Source organism: Lagopus muta, chromosome 3 (assembly GCF_023343835.1).
Source record: "Lagopus muta isolate bLagMut1 chromosome 3, bLagMut1 primary, whole genome shotgun sequence".
Classification (NCBI taxonomy): Eukaryota; Metazoa; Chordata; class Aves; order Galliformes; family Phasianidae; genus Lagopus; species Lagopus muta.
The window spans coordinates 62,419,189-62,432,892 of NC_064435.1; the positions used below are offsets into that span (position 1 = coordinate 62,419,189).

At 40.2% G+C, this 13,704-nt stretch overlaps 2 protein-coding genes across 2 annotated transcripts; one reads left to right on the forward strand and one right to left on the reverse strand.

The window, feature by feature from the left end:
• Nucleotides 1-2,608: 2,608 nt before the first annotated feature.
• On the reverse strand, nucleotides 2,609-8,906 carry NDUFS6 (NADH:ubiquinone oxidoreductase subunit S6). Its single transcript, XM_048940480.1, has 4 exons — nucleotides 8,704-8,906; nucleotides 6,484-6,537; nucleotides 3,475-3,597; nucleotides 2,609-2,753 (listed from the first exon to the last, which is right to left on the reverse strand). Exons 1-4 carry the CDS (start codon nucleotides 8,845-8,847, stop codon nucleotides 2,688-2,690), a joined length of 387 nt encoding a protein of 128 aa, XP_048796437.1. The 5' UTR covers nucleotides 8,848-8,906; the 3' UTR covers nucleotides 2,609-2,687.
• A 7-nt stretch (nucleotides 8,907-8,913) lies between these two features.
• MRPL36 (mitochondrial ribosomal protein L36) lies at nucleotides 8,914-9,522 on the forward strand. The gene is made up of 2 exons (XM_048940481.1): nucleotides 8,914-8,999; nucleotides 9,117-9,522. Exon 2 carries the CDS (start codon nucleotides 9,127-9,129, stop codon nucleotides 9,430-9,432), a length of 306 nt encoding a protein of 101 aa, XP_048796438.1. The 5' UTR covers nucleotides 8,914-8,999; nucleotides 9,117-9,126; the 3' UTR covers nucleotides 9,433-9,522.
• Nucleotides 9,523-13,704: the final 4,182 nt, after the last annotated feature.

Below are 13,704 nucleotides of genomic sequence, written 5' to 3' on the forward strand. Positions count from 1 at the left end.
CTGCTAATTTTGAGAAGCATGTTACAAGAGCAAACTCCAGAGTACAGTCAGATGCTCTATGATTCAAAGAAACTTTAAAAAGATGCACTTGCACATTAAAGTCAGATAAAATAGTGCTTTATACTTTTTACAGACTAACTAGACTCAGTCTATAAACCAATTTTTAGTTGCTTTTTTAATTAGAGGATGGAAATACTCCCTGTTTTCATAGTATCTGAGCATACGTTATGGTTTGTACTATGGTAACTGGAACAAGAGTCTATACTTCCAACCTTGGAAGAAGTTATCTATGAAAAATAGAACAGTGACCAAGAATTCAGGTCTGTATGTTTTACTCCATACTGCCTTCTAATCAGAATTTTTGTCTAAGAAGCATAATTCTGCTTTAATAATTCAGTGTTTTAGTCTACAGTCATAAATCCATTTCCACACACATTCACTTATAGCAACAATAATTTCTGGTTTCCCTCACTTTTTCTTCATGCTGATTAAAGTTGTTTTTTTCAGATATGCAGATGGTAGGACCTGAAGTGCAAGAGACTTCATAAAAATAGCCATGCACAACTAGATATGTAAACCTAGCCGCCAGGAAATATGTAGTGAAGTCTGGAGTTTTCCTATGACAATTGTCAGTGCAAAGTACAGACCTTCCCTGCTTCACCAGTGGAAATCAATAGCTCTACATGAAACAAGTACTTTAGGGAGAACAAGAACAGAATTCCATAGCTGAGACCGGTGGGAAGGGATTTGTCAAAGAGTCCTCAGCAGATGCCGTGCCAACTTAAACATTGTTAATTTATTATGAACAACAGTGACCCAAGTAGATAAATTATTCATAAGAAAAATCAAAGGCACAAAGAAGATGACCACAAACAACAACGTCTCTTTTTGCAGAGATGATAGCACATAAGTGAATTTCATCAGTCATGTACAGCAACATACTTATAAATCATTACCTCTTTAGCCTACATCATTACAAAGAATGAAGGCCAGTCTGATGATCACTGAAATGAGCAGCAATGGAAGTGACAAAGAAGAAAAGTGGAAAGAAATAGACAGGAAGATTAAGCTCTCTGACATGGAAGTTTTTTGTTTTTTTTTTTTTTTTAAAAAAAAAAGAGGTGCATATGCATCTAAGGAACTGCAGTGATAGCCTGTAAGTATAACTTCTACAGACAGAATAGTTTACACCTTCCCTTAAGACTGCAGTAGTTCAGCTTCATCTACAGATTGACACAAGTTAGTTTAGTAGCAATGATTTGATTTTATTCAACTTGACACCATTACCAATTTAGTTAAAGTAATATGAAGAGCAGCTTTAGTAGAATCTATCCCACTGAACTTCAACCAAGCAGCAACAACTGCCTGGGACCACTTCTCATTACTAGAGTTTAAAAAAAAAAGTCACCTGACAGCAAGAGATTAAAGCTCTCTCTGAAGCAGAAGCCGAAGTTCCCATCCTTCTCTGGGCACATATCTTATCTGAAAGTCATTCTGGAATGCTACAGAAATAAAATTAAGCAAGAAGGCAGCAGTGCAGAGCAATGAAGTTAGCGAGGGATCTGGAGCACAAGCCTCGTGAGGAGCAGCTGAGGAAGCTGGGATTGTTTAGTCTGGAGGAGGTTCAGGGTTGACCTTATTGCTCTGTACAACTACCTGAAGGGAGGTTGTGGTAAGGTGGGAGCCAGCCTCTTCTGCACAACTAAAGATAATATTAGATGGAATGGCCCCAAGTTGCACTAGGGGAGATTCAGGTTGGATGTTAGGAAATTCTTCTTCTTTGAGTGGTCAGGCGCTGGAATAGGCTGCCCATGGAGGTGGTGAAATCACCATCCTGGAGGTGTTCAAGAAATGTTTAGATGTTGTATTGAGTGACATGGTTTAGTGGATTCTATTCCATGGTTCTAAGATGATGTCCTTCAAACAGCCTAACACGGCCTCAGTGGCATTACACAGCCTGACAACTAAGAGCCCCCACCTAACAAAATATTGGAGAAAAAGATGGTATCTGAAATGGAGCAGTAACTCTACTTTATTGAATCTGACGAGACCAATTCCTAAAGTGGCTTCAAATGTGTGAAATCCAAGCAAAATTAGTTATTTATATTCTAATCTTCTCATATGGAAGAGAAGTGCTTATATCCACACCCTTCAACTCACACTTTTTATAAAACAAAGGAAGCACAGCTGCTTAATTCAAAGACCAGTCTTGCTTCTGAGATACACATCTGTAAATGTTACAGTGCTGAATATTCGATTTTTCTATTGCTTTTATTTTTGAACCTAGCTAGATTCAAAGCCATGAGCAAATTAACAGTGTCAAACAACACCAAAAAACAATATTCCAGGATAATCTACTGCCCAGTCATTTAAATCCAATTCAGTGTTCAAAAGAATACAAGTCCACTTGTCACAAACCATCTTTGCTGTAGTCTAATGCCACCTTCAAGTCCAAAAGAAGCCTGCCAAACAAGACACTTGTGCCATAAAAACAAAAATAAGTACCATACAGATAATATGCTTTTTAGGTCATCAATACTTGTAAAGGTAGGTTTTAAAGCTGTGCAGACTGGACTTTCCATAGTTAAGATAAACACAAATGTTCGTCTTGAGCTTTTAAGCATACTGTTTATTTATAGTTAAGCATTAACATCTTAACAGATATGTGCAAGCATGCAGGTAATCATTCAGTGATGTTTCTGTTTAAACTGAAGTCCACAGTAGCCACACGTTCCAGTCTTTGTGTCTTTGTCCTGCAAAAATATAAAAACACAGAAGCTGCTAGTTTCACTTTACAGAACTTTCTGCAGGTATTAGCATTCAAGATTTAAACTACAGATGTTGCAGAATTTGTCTGTTAATACAAAGATCTCAAAAGTAACAAAAGCTAAAGAATTCCTGAAGAGTGTAATGCAGGGCAAAAGAAGTCAACAAATCGGCAGTGTGCTATAGACATTAACTTCCTAAGACTAATAAAAACAAGCTTCCAAGTTTGAATTAGGATATCAGAACATCTGCTTTGAAGAATGTAAAATGATTCATTATAAAATGCTTAGTTTGTTCAAATATAAATGTCTGTGTTTGTAGTTGAGAGTTGCAACAACACTGCTGCTAAAGGACACTAGCATCTCCCACTATCCTCTTGAGTATTAAATACCAAAGTTTAGATGAGCAAGCAAAGACAAAGTCATCCACTGCAAGAGTTTGCCTGAGAACAAAACTTAATCAGCTGGAACTCTACTGAGTTCATTAGCAGTCTCAATGTTATTACTCCCCAGAAAGACACTGTATCACTACTGTCAAGGAAAATAGAAAGATATAGGCCTTATTTCTTCATTGATTCTCTACAATGGAATCTTTCAATCTTCAGAACTACCAGGATTCCCATGAACATTTCATGGGAAATGCCAAAATATCATCTTACAGATAAGAACTAACAAGTAAAACAGGCTGTATGAAGAACAGCAATATTACCAAGTTTATGTACACTTTAGGATGTCCCAAAGCTCCACCACCTCCATCGCACGATATAATTCTGCTTTCAACCTCACTCACAGGCTGCTCTGCTATTAAATCAATTGCAAAATTCTTGTTCACCTGCAAGAGGGAAAACAAACAAAAAAAAGCTTTTGAGTGGTAAAGTTAACCAAACAGAAAACAAGTGCTGTTTACTGTTTCCCCAAGTAGTTCCACTGCAGCCATCTAGAGAAGCTCCAAAATGTTTCCTTCCACCTTGCCCACAGCTGCAGCAATTTAGGTTGTGCTGTAAAATAGATCAGCAAATTGAAGATATTAAATGCAGCAAAAACCATCCCCTTTCCCTGACACAGTGCTCAGGCTTACAACATGACCTAGCCAGATTCAGCAAAGAGGTGAGCAGGAACAAGCAAGCAGCTGAAAATAGAAAATATTTAACTGATGCTGCCTCTGTACTGTACTTTTGCCACTAGATGATAAAACTGCAAAAAGACTCTGCGCTGATAAACTCAAAAATAACAGTGGGACAAGTAAGGTTAGGAGAGAAAATTGCCAATAGCTTAGAGCCTCCTACCATACAAGTTATTGCACCACTGCATATGAAGCTGAAAAAAAACCCATTACCATGGTGCTTAACAATTAGAAAAGCAAATTGTTCCAAATCAGAAACAAAAAAAACCATCTGAACATCATGCTGCTCTGTAAATTCACCTTATACACAATTCCTGAATTGGATGTCACTGGCTGTAGGACTTTTACTTGAGCATGTCTGCACAACTTGACAAACATAACCACTGCCTGAGTGTGTCAGAGGCATGCAGCTGAGTGACTTGCACCTGGGTAGAATCCATAGCATTTTTTTTTTTCCATCCAAGCTATCTGTGTCTAACTAGGTCACAAAACTATTTCTATCAAAGATAACGTTACACATACAAGTTTATTAAAAAATATATATGAAACCCCAAATAAGGCATTGTCTATTACACTGCATGTAAAATTCACTAACATGCAGGAATCTGAGTTTTAGGAAATTTTTTTTTGTTAGTTAATCTCACAGCTTCAGCTGCTGCGCTGGCACAATAGGAAAGGTAGAGCTGAAGTGGAAGGTGTGTGTGGTATTAGATTCTCTGGTATCTTTGGGATTACACAAGAACAAGATTACACTGTTCTGGCTGCAGCAGATGCAGTTTAATAGCTGCCATTCTCAGTCTTTTCACAGTGACTGTTTCAGACCCTTACCAGAGATCATTAATCCCCTGGTTCTCTACAGTTAAACATTCAAGACTCCGCATAGAGAACAATGATTTCAACTAAAACACATGGATTCCATTAGCCAAACAATTAGACTGACAGAACTGAAGGGACAATATACAAATAACCTGGACCTTGTCTCCTAGAGCCTGGCATGAGCTCAGAGAAACCATGTGCCAAACCAAGGCATGTAGTCAGACTTCATTGAGGACATGTGTAACCAAGGACTGCAGTCCAAATTGTGCAGCCATTGAGACCATTTTTCTGGTAAGTGCTCCAGTTTGATTAAGGAGAGCACATTAAGGAAAAGAGAACTGAGAAAGCACTATCATCAACTCAGCAGGCTAGCGTCAGAAACAAGACAGCATTAAGACTGTAGACACTTCTGCAAAGTTTCAACACCACCAGTCAAAATGCATTTGGGAAACTTCTAAGATAACCGTAAAGCCATGCAAATTTGATTCAGACATCACAATTAAAACCAAGCATTTGATGGTGCTTAACAGACTTGCAGTTTGCCATTTGCTGGGAAAAGTAGAGCAAAGGATGAACTACAGAATTCCTTCATACAAAAAGTGAGCCAGAAATAAATTGTTCACAAAAGCACATCAGGGGACCCACAGTCTCTAGAGAATTAAAGCCAAAGTGCATCTCCTACTAACACAGAAACAAACATGGCATTTGGAAAAGACTTCATCAGGATCCTCTCAGAAGTAAACTGCTTAATACATGTTCAGTGGCATTCTCATTTAACTATTTCCCATGTAGAATTCCTACTTTTGCTATGCAGTATGAGTTAAATAGCTCGTATCTTATGAAACTCCTGAATGGAGGAAAATTCAACATAAAAACTCAAAAATATAGTTAAAATAATTAAGTTAATTAGAATATTTAATATTTATGTGTGAACACGTTAAAAATCTACCACATCTTAATGTCTTTTGTATGCATATATATTTACAGCATTAACACTAAGACATTAATGAGATATTCAGGTACTGGTGAACACGGACGAGTTAAAACAATATTTAATTCTCTCCTAAAGGCCAGCAAGTGAACAAGACCAGATAAAACATCTGAGCAAGTCTTTATTCAGCTTATTCCAGTTTTGAAATTTAACTGATAGTTTGGAAAAGAAGAAATATTAAAAACATGTTTGAAGGGCCTAACTTCAGTCAATAACCAAGCAACGTCACGTCGTGTAACACAATCCCTACAGAAAAACAGGGCCAGGTATTTCTTACGAATAATACAACACTACTACATGTTGAGAACTTTCTGAATTTAGTTACTCTTAAAGGACACCTTTCTTAAACAGAGAGAATAATTACGAGTTTTGGATTTCTTTCCTCTTCTTAAACATAGTAAGTCACAGAATTCTTGTTACCATAATTATGCATGGAAACATAACCATACTAGCATTGTGACTTCACTAAAATCTGAGTTTCTAGGACAAGTCACAGGTAACATATAACCTGAAATATCAAAATACACATTAAAAAAATCACTGGTATCCTCAGTGTATTACTTACCCATAAGATAGTTTGAGTATTCAAAAATATGTCTAGTATGTGTTTTCTGGGTAGCTATTATTGATTATCTTTTACAATATGCAATGTTTTCCTGCCTAAAGACATTGTAAGCGCATAAAAGATTGTCTAAAACTAAAACATGCTACAAATCCAAGTCATTGACAGGTAGTTCACATTAATAAAGTTACTCCCACTCCTCGGAGAGAAAGTAGTAGTAGGTTACCTCCTTTTGCCGTCCAACAAATCTAACTCTCCTGTAATCCTTCTCATCATACACCTGAAATATGAAGCAAACTTCGTGTTATTTAAAAAGCCTTGACCACAAACAAAGCTTACAAAAGCTAAGAACACTATCATGATTGAATTATTTAAAGCACTTCACAAGTTTCATCTTGCCAGCATGCACTGCACAGGAGAAAAAAAAAAAAACAATTCCCCTTTCTCCTCAAGAAAACATAGGTTGGAAAACAGAAGATAAGGGGTAGGAAGCAACAAGGCAGAGGTGGTTAAAGCTGGTAAATAGAAGCCTTAGCAATGACCAGAAACACCAACAGATTTATTACTTGTTCCTTGATCACAGTGTCATCTGGAAGGTGAACTGAACTACGAAACTTAAGTTTTATTTTTTTATGTATGTACACATATATATATGAATAAAATAAAACTTTCTAATATACATGAAAAACAGTCAAGTAGCCATATATATGGCCTTCCAACATCAACTGCACAGCCACACCTCTGTCAGAACTCCACAAAACATTACATGGCTTTCTCTAGTTGCCATACTTAGCTTGTATGTATTTATTGAAGAATACAAGAAATGAACTTAAAAGTTACTTACACAAGATTACCTCCTATCTGCCAACATGTTATTTTTGTTTGTTAACTACAATGCTTATGACTAAAAAAACATGCACACAAGTTTTGACTACGTAGCATCCAACAACAATGAATTCTATAGCATGCATTAAATAAGGAAGCATTCAACTCTACTGTAAGCCAGTTATCTGACAGAAATTGTATGCTGTCTAGATACTCTGGTTCATAACATTGTGAACATTTAATTTCCAAAGAACTTTCTCTCCATTTTTCATGGATCAACTTAAAGATTCAACCATCACCTAACAGGAATAGGTTGTCAAGAATTAAACGTGTTACAAGAAGGTTCTAATCAGAACTAATGAACTACAGAGTTGCAATAACTCAGAATTAATATCCAGGGTTTCTCTAAAAGTAATGCCTCCTGTTTAATTACACTGGCTCACAACATCCGAGGCAGATGTTGGTGGTATGGCAGTAGAAGCTCACAGAATCACAGAATGGTCAGGGTTGGAAGGGACCTCAAGGATCATGAATCTCCAAACCCCCTGACACATGCAGGGCCACCAACCTTGCCATTTAATGCTAGACCAGGCTGCCCAGGGCCCCATCCAATCTGGCCTTGAACACCTCCAGGGACGGGGCATCCACAACCTCTCTGGGCAGCCTGTTCCAGCACCTCACCACTCCCTCTGTTAAGAACTTCCCCCTGACATCCAACCTAAATCTTTCCTCCCTCAACTTAAAACCATTTCCCCTTGTCCTGCTGTTATCTATCTATCCTTTCAAAGAGCTGACTCCCCTCCTGAGTTGAACCTTCCTGACAATATTCCATTATATTTTCTCACTGTGTGACAGATGACAGCAGTGTGGCAGTCTGACAACACGGCATCTAACAAGGAAATGAAGATGAAGCGAGGACATGCCATCAAATTTCTCTATGAGGAAAAAGTAGCACCCACTGGCACTCGTGGATGCATGCTCACCGTTGATGGAGACCAAACAGTGCATAAGAACACAGTGAGGCAGTAGGTGCTGCGTTACAGCACTGGCAACAGCAAATCACCTCGGCTGGTGCAGAGTTTTATGAGTTCAGCATGCAAACTTTCGTTCATCATTGGCCAAAATGCACAGCTAATAGTGGTGACTATATTGTTAAGTAGCTCTTTGTAGCTGAGAATCTGCTCTACCAAATATATTATCACACTCGTATCTGCTGTGGGTTCTACAGAAATAAATAAAGACATTCATTATGGAGTGACATACATACACTCAAAATGAAGGGAAACAAGTAGAAGATGCTTGCCTACGGAGAAGTACTTTGCTCAGGCCACAAAAAAAGGGGATTTGCAAGATGGGTACATCAGCATAGAGGAAAAAAAAAACAAAAAACAACAACACAAGATCATGGATGGGTTCAGTCTATCCAAGGTTTCTAAGGGCAGAAAATGCAAACAGTGTAGCTTCGCAACGACATAAGATAAAAACGTTCCCTCAGCTACTGCCTGCCTGGCTGGCTCCACGCCCAAGAAAATCTAGAGCTCCCCGCACCCAGCCAGCTCCCTAGCGGGCTGCTCCCAGCCCTCAGCCTACGAGCACTAGACCCTCCGCCACAGCCCCTCACCTGCCCCGTGTGCGTCACCAGCTCGCCCGTGGCGGCAGCCCGCACACCATAGAACCGAATGGAGACGGCAGCAGCCTGACGGAACAGCACCGACCGCCCCCAGGGCCGCAGCAAGCAGTGAAAGGTCGCCCAGGGCGCCGCCATCTTGAGCCCGCTTCGGCGGGCGGGCGCACACGCGTCCTCCGCCCCTTCTTCCGCCTGGCCTCGGCATTGCGCGTGCGCGTGGCTCACGCGGGAAGGCGCCCTCGGCCCGACGGGAAGAGGAGCGGTTGTCGTCCTTTGGGTCGGCGGGGTCGGTAACGGTCGGGCTGCGCGCGCTGCGCCTCACTGAAGGGAGGGAGAAGAGGGGGCAGGGTGGAGCAGGGCGAGGAGCCGGTGGCGGTCGGTGCGCTCATAGCTTGCTGTCCCCGCAGGGCGCGGATCATGCTGTCCTTCCTGGCCAGGGTCACCGCCGGGCCGCTCCGCTCGCTGGGCCGCTCGCCCTTGTGCTCGCTGGCGCCACGGTGGTGGATGGCGGCCGTCCCCATGCCGCTGTGCAGCGGGGAGACCGCCCGCAGGCGGGTACTGCTGGCCGGCCCGCCGCTGCCTGGGCTGCTGCAGCTCTGTGCGGGGCTGAAGACTAAAACGTCGATAAAAAGGCGCTGCAAGGACTGCTATATTGTTCGCCGCCGGGGCCGGCTGTACGTCTGCTGCAAGACCAATCCCCGGCACAAGCAACGGAAGCTGTAGCCCCGTGTGTGCGGCGCTCGTGAGTGGCTGGGAGTGTGTCCCAAAAGGGAGGAAAGCAATAAACGTGGTGCTTGCGTGCAAGGCCTTGAATTGTATGTACGTCCGTGTCATCGGGATCGCTCCCTCTTCCCTGGTTGTCCCAGCTGGCTGCTGGGGACAAATCAGAAAGTGACGGTGTTGGATCTTGGCTCTAAAAGCGAAGTAACCGAAATTCGTAGTGTAGCAGTCACTGCACTGACCCTGTTTCAAACCGTGGATGCTGAGAAATAACATGGGAAGACACAACTCCGGACCTCTTAATTTCTTAGCCTCAAAGTCTCTCTTACTATCAGCTTACTTTTAAGTTAGTAAGAGTGAAGTGAAATCCTCTGACTCAGAAATATATTTGTGCTTCATACCAAACAAAACAAAAATAAATATGGTTGATAGTGCCTTATTACAACACACTATAATTCTTCCATTAAGAAAACCTTAATGTTGAAAACTGGTTACAGAACCAACAGTATAAAATGTAGTTGGGCTCTATAGTGGGAAAAAAAATATGTTATACTGAAAGTTGATGTTTCAACTTTTGATTTATAGTGGGCTGCTCCTCCTGCTTCATTATGTTGGCCCACAGTGTGAGAGGTGGATGTTGGTGGTATGGCAGTAGAAATAGAACCTTCCCACCAGTATTCCACTGCATTGAAAAAGTGTTTTCATGTCTTTCACTTCACTGTTGCCACTGCTGAAACCTTAATAAATGCATATTTCTACATCATACCCTATTTTGTCATACTGTTCCTTGTCTGTCTGTCTCACAGCATCAAAATGTAATGGAATATTTTTGGGAAGGTTCAGCCTCTACTGCCATACCATGCCAACATCTACCTCTAGTATTGTATTCCAGCATAGTAAAATAGGAGGCATTACTTTTGTAGTAATACTTTCCAAATGCTTGCGTGCTTAAATGTAAGCAGAAGAATTTCCTGGAAAATTTTACTCCTGCTTTAATGCACGTTACCAATTAAGCAGTCTAACTGGAGTCTTTAAAAGCTCTAATTTTCCAATTCAAGTTGACAGTTCCCTTTTATTTTAGGTGTCTGGTGTATATTTTCCTTTGGCGAAAAAGTCCCATATGTTGTAAACCCCTATAGTAGTTGATGAGTGTAGCTATTAAGATCCCTTTAAGGTAAACAGCATAAATAACTTTAGAAAACCCAGTGATTTTCTCAACCCTTTTTCTAGATGATCATGGGGAATATGCTGGGACTGAGCCATGGGTTAAATGAGTTGCCCATCTGATGAAGTGAGTCTGTGAGATTTCTGGGGGAAGGTAATTGCCTCTCAAACAGTTCATCCAGCTCCATGATTCTGTCAGAAATAAAAGACTGGTGCCCTGTTAAAAGACAAATGTATGAGAATTGCTGAATCATGGCCTGAACCTCTGATTGACCACCTGAGGTGAGCAGTGAGTCAGCCCTGGGAGCACAGGTGAAGGCAATTCAGCTGCGCCACGGGAAGACCCCATTTAAGAGCTGACTACCAGTGGGGAAGGATCTCTTCTGGAGATCACTCCTCTTGGTGAGCCCAGGACAAGGGTAAGCCTAACTTGTATATTTCTTAATTATAACATCTGTATATTCATTGATTATATAACAAATTGTGCTGGATTTCAGACTGAGCAGCATTGAATGTTGAAAAGGGAGATCTGCAAGTTTGAATTGTCAGGGATAGGAGCAGCAATTGATCACAAGTTTGAATCACAATGTAGTTACGTGTGGAATTCAGGGGCATGTTTACTCATATCAGCTTGGTATTTGTTAAATCCAGTCATAATTCCTCTCTGCAACAGGGAATGAAACTTACAGGTACAATTACTGTGCTGGAGAGAAGTGCACAAAACACTATGCTTGCATTTCCTCTTCAAGCCCAAAGCTTTAGCTTGGGTTATTGTAGAATACAGACTCAGCAGCCTGTTTGAACAACTTATAATTAGGAAAAAATGTTTTTTCAATTAAAACTATTGAATTTAGTGCTGGTCAAAAACTTAATATTTGAAGTAATATCAATTGTTTGATACGGCTATAGATTATTCATGTGTCGTCATCCGAATGGTCGGTTTGTGATACTTGTGTGGAGGATTCAAAAGAATGGAGTGTTTATGGCTATCATTTAGACAGCTTAGTTGGTACCACATACAGACTTTTGGAAACAGGATTATAGGATTATAAACTAGAAGACTTGGAATTGTGATTATACTCTGCCATTTACTTGCTGGATAATCTTGGAAAAAGTGATTTTGCCTTTGTCTGTGTTTTTCTATCTATTAATTGAGAGTACTGAATTTCATGTTTCTCAGTAGGCTTTTGTTGTTGATGATGCCCACAAATTGTTATAGAGGTAGAAAAATAAAGATTTCATATCTTTTTGTAATCTAGGTGATGTTGTGAAGGTGACTAGAGCTGGAGGAGCTGTGTGTTCATTTTTGGTTCATCCGACTACTACGAAGTCAGATGTCAGTTATGTCAGTCAGCCCTGTTGTTGATAGCTAAGGGTTTACATCTTCCATTGCAGACTTTCCAGGTGCCGTGTTACTTAATAGCTTTTTACAAAGATTAGGGCATTCAGCTGCTGCTTAAGCTGCTCAGGCCAAAAATGTAGTCCTGAAATACTAAAAATACCTATTGATATTAGTTCTATAATTGTATGATTTTTCTTTTTATTTCACTGTTTTTTTTGCACAATGTTGTAAGGGCGGAAGATGAAAGGCAGGCAGTGATGAGAGGTGCAGTTAGACTGTAATGTGGTTTTGGGGGAAAATAGGACCCAATAGCATAGGAAGATGAATTCTTACACTAGATAATGAATAAGACTCGGGCTCCAATTACAGTTTCAGCCTCTAGTTTCTTGCTGATACTGTGTTAGGATACCCCTTCCAGTAATTCTTCATTCTTTAAATCCCCACAGTGGAGTGGGAGTGTGACAACTGATGTCTCCTGTGACTGTCTCCGTTGTACAGTTATGAAAATAATTTGCAGTTGTGAGTGACTGAACTTGCTTAATTCCTCAAAACTGTCCTAGGGAATGAGACTGTCACATTCTCGATACGTAACAGGTGGATATGTATTTAGGTCAACTGGAGGATAAATTGTAGCACTCATGTATATTAATGACTGTCAGACTTTATGTGTATGGGAATTGCTGCATTGGTTGCTGAATACAGAACAATGGCTTGTCAGTAATGACAGGTGGGGAAGAAATCTTTGGGAAATGTAATACTGGGGGAGCTGTATCTGCTTGGATCAAGGAGGTACACACAGAGGTGAGCTGATTGACAGGTGACTTTTTGAGATTCTGACACCTCCGAAGTCTATTTCTCAGACTCAGTTAAAATAGTAGCTGTTTTTTGGTTCGGTATGCACCTATGCTATTCCAAATATTTTATCATATATCGATTGGAAAATAAAAATAAGTACAAATGAAGGTCTAACTTTAAAGGTAGTTGCTCATGCTTTTATGAAGTACTAGCATTTGGAAGCTTTCATTTGTAGGGAAATGTGTGATTGAACTGTCTGTAATATCTGTGAGTCTAACTATGCAAAGAAAACAAAAAGTTGGAATTACAGATTTACAACAAGAAATACAAAAAACAAGTGCTCTTAATAAGGCATAAGAAGGTGAGTAGCAGGCTGCTTTCTAGTAGGAAGCAATGTGAATGGATGCAACAGTGCCATGGGAGGCATGTTCAGAATGTGTTCAGAGTAATGCCAAAGTCTTCCTCAAGTTTCAATGAGCTCCATGCATTTGATTTGAGATATACATCACCAAGTTTTGGTAATGATGTCTATCTGCAGCGTAAGCTCTTAAACTCTGAATCAGCAAGGCTGGACGTACTTTGTATGCACTGATGAAAACTATCAAATTACTTTTAAGGTACAAAATAAGAATGCATTTGTCCCATTCAATTTAATAAGGCCGATCATCCATTCAGATATTGATATTCATTCCATCACAGCCTATCAGATTATTCATGTAGACCTCAGAATCTGTACCAGTAGCTTAAATGTAGTTGAACATGATAGTCCTAGAAAGTGAAAATGGGCTGACTTCCTTCTGGCTTGAAAGAATGATTTACATCACTACCCATGAGAGATTGTGCCCTCATCCGTCCAATCTCTCCTGCTATCCAGGACAGGATTTTTCTTCTTGCAGGAATAGCTGAACTGCACAAGAAGCTGCTATTGAACTGTCACAGTTTCTACCCAGTTTGTTTAGGAACGTGGTATTCTT